The sequence below is a fragment of the Acanthisitta chloris genome, unplaced genomic scaffold, assembly GCF_000695815.1.
Source record: "Acanthisitta chloris isolate BGI_N310 unplaced genomic scaffold, ASM69581v1 scaffold29422, whole genome shotgun sequence".
In the NCBI taxonomy this organism is placed as follows: Eukaryota; Metazoa; Chordata; class Aves; order Passeriformes; family Acanthisittidae; genus Acanthisitta; species Acanthisitta chloris.
The window spans coordinates 1-5,049 of record NW_008659230.1 but is presented as its reverse complement, the minus strand read 5'-3'; the positions used below and the strand labels follow the sequence as shown (position 1 = coordinate 5,049).

The following is a 5,049-nucleotide window of genomic DNA, read 5'->3' as shown; positions in this document are numbered from 1 at the left end:
AAGGCCCTGCCCCTGTTCCCCCCCCCAGCCCCCCAGGACCCCTAGAGACACTGTGCTGTCCCTGCAGCTGGTGGAGCACTGCGTGAGGCAGAACAATGCCATTGACATCTACGAGGAGTACTTTGAGGAGGAGGAGGAGGATGAAGAGGAAGATGAACCTCCCTCTGCCCAAACCATCAATGTCCTCAGGTAGGACAACTGGGGGGGCTCACCAGGCTCTCCAGAGCCACAGCAGGTTCAAACCACCTTCAAAGGAGGTGGAAAAGCTTTAGGAGCTAAATTCCAATGGGTTTAGAGTGATCCTGGATCATTTTGTGGGTGGAGAGACCTTCTGATCCCTCCCTGCTCCATCCCTCCCCTCCTAGGTGATTTGGGGATGGGTACCAGAGTCAGACTCAGCTCTAAGCATCTCCTGGTGGTGCTTTCGGGATTTTTCTTCTGATTTTCTGGTGCCTCAGAGGTTAATTTCAGCCCCAGGAGCTGTTGGGTCGTTCTAGGAGTCAGATCCAGTAAGATAATTGGATTGTTAGAAAGGTATAACTGGAAAGACGATGAAATCATCAACTCTTCTCCCCCCACACGACCCCCTGGAGAGTCATTTCCTGCACTCAAGGCTGGAGGGGCTGCAGATTGATTTAATTGTGATTCCCACAGTTCCCTTTGGGAGACATTCATCCCAGGGATTGGCAAACTAACCCCCTGGATGTCCTGTCACCCCACAGGGACCCAAACATGGTCAAGAGGTCAGCCACACACCTCTCCTGGCACCCCAACACTGGCAAGTCCCTGGCTGTGGCTTATTCCAGCCTGAACTTTCAGGACAACAGGAAAGAGATGAGCTTGGATTCCTACATCTGGGACCTGGGTAAGGGGGAGAGAAAACACACCAGTCAATAATGTGGCTGCGGAAGCACTTTTGTGTCTCAGAGAGCAGGATGAGGCCTCACAGCACCCCAGGGAGGGCGGTGGGGAAGTTTGGGCTTTGCCCACACAGCAGTGTGGGAAGAAATAATAGACACCTCACCCAGCAGGGCTGTGGCAAGAGGCTAGGATGGGGAGACTGGTTTTGGGGACCTGCCTTCACCCTTTGCTCCTCTCTCCTCCCTCCTTGGCAGAAAACCCCTACAAGCCAGACCTCATCCTCAAGCCATCATCCCCTCTGGTGACCCTGGAATACAATCCCAAGGAATGGAATCTCCTGCTGGGAGGCTGCTACAATGGGCAGATGGGTAAGGAGATGGGGCAGGTGTGAGGGGTTAATTCAGCACAAACTTGGCTCCAGCACTGCCATGGCATTAGTGCTGCCACTGGGAATATCCCACAGGAGCATAGCCTGGAGTCTATGCACTGTGTGCTCACCTGAACAGGTACCCAGGGAGGGGAGGACAGTGCCAGTGAGCCCTTTGCAGTGCTCAGGGCAGTTGCAACCATGACAGGGATGGCTGGATGTGGGGGCTGAGCAGGATGGGTGCTGTGTTCCCACCTCTCCCATCATCCTGGATCATCTCCTAGGGGTGGGAAGTGGGAAGTGGGAAGCACCTGGTGAGGTTTGTTCCCAGTTCCAGTGGGGGAAATACGTGACAAGGAAAGGAGCTGTGTGAGGGCTTTTCTTTCCCTTGCAGCATACTGGGACACCAGGAAAGGGGCACTTCCTGTGGAGGTGTCCCCTGTGGAGCTCAGCCACAGGGACCCTGTGTATGGAGCACTCTGGCTACCCTCCAGAACGGGCACAGAGTGTTTCTCAGCCTCCACCGACGGGCAGGTAAGGGGCTGGGGCAGGAAGGATGCCAAGGGGACCCAAAGGAGCTTCCCCCACCCATGCTGCCCCTCAGCAGCATGAGATCCAAGTCCCATGGGCTGGCAGGGGACAGCTGCTAGGCTCCAGGCCCCCCAGCACCCCCATCTGAGCCCCCTCCCATGGCTTGTCCCCACAGGTGCTGTGGTGGGACATCCGCAAGCTGTCAGAGCCCACTGAGACACTGGTCTTGGACATCACCCAGGAAGGGCAGCTGAGCAACGCTCTGGGTGCCATGTCCCTGGACCTTGCACCTACCACAGTGAGTATCTCTGTGCCCACCTGACCTGGGTGATCCCAGACAAGCCCAGAAGGGCACAGGGCACTGCCCAGTCACCCCCATGGGCACAGCCCCAGGGCCTGATGGCATTGGGAAGAACTGGGAGGTGATGTGCTCCCAAATCAGAGGGTCTTGTTGGCATTTGAGTCCCTAAATCCCCCAAGGGAGGTCCCCATCCTGCTGACAGCTGCTCTCCCACCCCCAGCCAGCCAAGTTCCTGGTGGGCACAGAGCAGGGCAGTATCATCGCCTGCAACCGCGATGCCAAGGCACGCTCTGAAAGAATCACCTGCACCTACAGAGGCCATGTCAGGGCTGTGTATGCTGTGGCCAGGAACCCTCTCCTGCCCAAAGTTTTCCTGTCTGTTGGTGACTGGACTGCTCGGATCTGGTCAGAGGAGATCTTGGATTCGTCGATTATGGTGACCAAGTAGGTGTCAGTGTGTTCTCCTGGGCAAAAGTCATCCCTTGGGTGGCAGAGTGTGTTCTCAGGATGGGGGACAGCAGGGTCAGCTCTGAGTGATGGCACAGAATGGTCACCAAGGCAGAGCAGTGCCAGTGTGGCTGAGGGCTGTCTCTGCCTGCAGGTGCCACATTCCCTACCTGATGGATGGGTGCTGGAGCCCCGTGAAGCCAGCAATGTTCTTCACCGCCAGGTCAGATGGGACCCTGGACATCTGGGACTTCCTCTTCCACCAGAAGAGCCCTTCCCTCAGCATCAAGGTGTGTCCCCAGCACCCCAAGGCCCCTCTCTCCAGGAGACCCACGTGTCTCTGACAGTTCATTCTGCCTGACCTCCCCCATGGGGCATCACACCAGGGCTAAGTGCTACCACCCACCTGTCCCCAGGTGTGCAACGAGCCCCTTCTCAGCCTGCGCCCGCATGACAACGGGTATGTCATCGGCTGTGGCTCCAAGCTGGGCACTGTCACCCTCCTGGAGATCTCCTCAGGGCTCTGCACTCTCCGGAAGAACGAGAAGTCCATGGCATCCATGGTATGTGTGTACCAGGTGACAGCTGAGCCCCACCGAGCTCTGTCCCGCATCCCCGGACACAACATGCTGCCCCTTGGAGTCCGTGTGCCCCCGTGAGCCCCAGTCCCACCGCAGATGTTCGAGCGGGAGGCGAGGAGAGAGAAGATCGTGCAGGACAAGCAGCGGGAGCTGCAGCTGCGGGAGCGAGCTGCGAGGGAGAGCCGGCGGCAGGAGCAGGAGGAGGAAAAGGATTCCCAAGAGGCGAGCGAGCGAGCGCGCTCGGAGTTTTTCAGCACCATCGAGGCGGAGCGGCAGAGGAGGAGCCAGGCACAGCTCCCACATGGAGAGGTACCGGGAATGGGACTGACCAGCCACCGCGGCAGGGACCGTGCCAAGGACAGGGGACAGGGTCAGTCTCTGTCTTTCAGGTCCAGGAGGGCACAGGAGGGGTGGGGACTGCGCGGCGCTAGGAAGAGGACGAGGATGCCAAGGTCAGTGCATTTCAGCTTCACCGTGCCAGGGCTGCTGCTCCGTGGCTGCTGCAGGGATGAGCCTGGCAGTGCCCGTGGACTCTCTGCCCCCGTCGGTGGTGAACGGGGGACCCTGCGCAACCCCTTGACCCCACAGCTGCTCTCTGACCCTTTGCATCCTGATTTTCTTTGGTGTGAATAAACCTTTGCTTGCCACATCATGTTTTGTCTTTTGTCACCACAGGGTCGAGTAGAGGGGGGGAAAGTCCCATCCTTCTGCTCCTCACCTCCCCTTGTCACGCCAGGACGCTCCTCAGTGCCCACAGCCCGCAGAGCAGAGGAGCTGGTGGCAGAAGGGGTGTCCTGGTCCCCTCCAGGCCCCTCCCAGCTGCAGAGTGGTGCCGAGCAGTGCCCAAGGCCCCCCACGTTGCTGTCCCCGGGGTTATCAGCGCTGGGTAAACACAGCCCTGCAGGACCGCCCGGCAGCCACCGCGACCGCTCACCCCCGGTAATCATTAACCAGCTGCCGGCGGCACCGGCACAGCGGTGAGGACATCACTCCGGTGGCACCTTGGGTGCTGGGGAGAGCCCAGCACCCCCTCTCTGCACCCCAACCCAGCACTGAGGGTGCTGCCCTGCCCTGTTTCCGGGCTCAGGGATCCCATCTCTGCCTCTCCCCCTGCTCAGCACACAGGGGACACAGCCATCCCCCCAGCACTGCCAGGTGCCAATGGGGACACCCAGGTGCCAGGTGTCTGGATGGGTGTCTGTACTTCCCAGGGATTCCATTAAAAGGAGTGAGCTGAGCTGGTGTCACCCCAAAGATGCCTCACACGTTCCCACACTCATTTTTTGCTTTATTAGGAAGGGGATGGGGTGCTTGGCAGGGATGGGGCAGCTGTTGCCACAAGTGGGGACAGTGCCCACCACCCCTCTTCTTCTGGGGGAGGCAGCTGGATCCCCTGCCCCGGCCTGGGTGGCTCCCAGTTCACTCCCAAGCCCTGGGGTGCTGCTGCTGGGGTACCCAGACCCAGCACCACGACCCCAGTGCCACAGAGGTGGCACCACAGGGAGGATGGGCTGTTCCTGTCCCCATCCCTGCGTCTGTTGGGGTCTGTGATGTGCCCATGGGCTGCATGTTTCACCTCCTGCACAGGACTGGGGGCTCCCAGCACACCCCATCCCCAGGGACAGCGATGGGGACAGGACAGGACACTTAGGGAGGGATGGGCAGCCCTGGAATCCCCCAGCATGGGGACCCCAATCTACCTACGAGCAGGAAGACCTGCAGGGGCTGAACCCAACTGTGCCTCGTTACTTCTTCACCTTGATGAGGGAGTGGTAGACAGGGTTGGACGATGATGTGGAGGTGCAGCGAGTTGTCGATGAGGTACTCGGAGGTGCGTTTCTGCAGGTCCGCGTGCGCCAGGAAATCAGCAGCCTCGTCCGAGCTCTGGTGGAAGCTGTAGGCGTGTTTGACCAGCACCCTGCCCTGCTGCCTCACCCCCACCAGCACCGTCTTCTGGAAGC

At 59.6% G+C, this 5,049-nt stretch overlaps 1 protein-coding gene across 1 annotated transcript in view; it reads left to right on the top strand.

Moving 5' to 3' along the window:
* DNAI2 (dynein, axonemal, intermediate chain 2) overlaps window positions 1-3,397 on the top strand; it is a gene marked incomplete at its 3' end in the record, with an annotated part of 4,462 nt that extends 1,065 nt beyond the window's left edge. Inside the window, exons 3-11 of the mRNA XM_009069325.1 lie at window positions 68-189; window positions 723-865; window positions 1,116-1,229; window positions 1,623-1,762; window positions 1,935-2,057; window positions 2,281-2,504; window positions 2,662-2,797; window positions 2,924-3,070; window positions 3,185-3,397. Coding sequence (XP_009067573.1) covers window positions 68-189; window positions 723-865; window positions 1,116-1,229; window positions 1,623-1,762; window positions 1,935-2,057; window positions 2,281-2,504; window positions 2,662-2,797; window positions 2,924-3,070; window positions 3,185-3,397 — 1,362 coding nt within the window. The remainder of the gene's footprint in view (window positions 1-67; window positions 190-722; window positions 866-1,115; window positions 1,230-1,622; window positions 1,763-1,934; window positions 2,058-2,280; window positions 2,505-2,661; window positions 2,798-2,923; window positions 3,071-3,184) is intronic.
* Window positions 3,398-5,049: the final 1,652 nt, after the last annotated feature.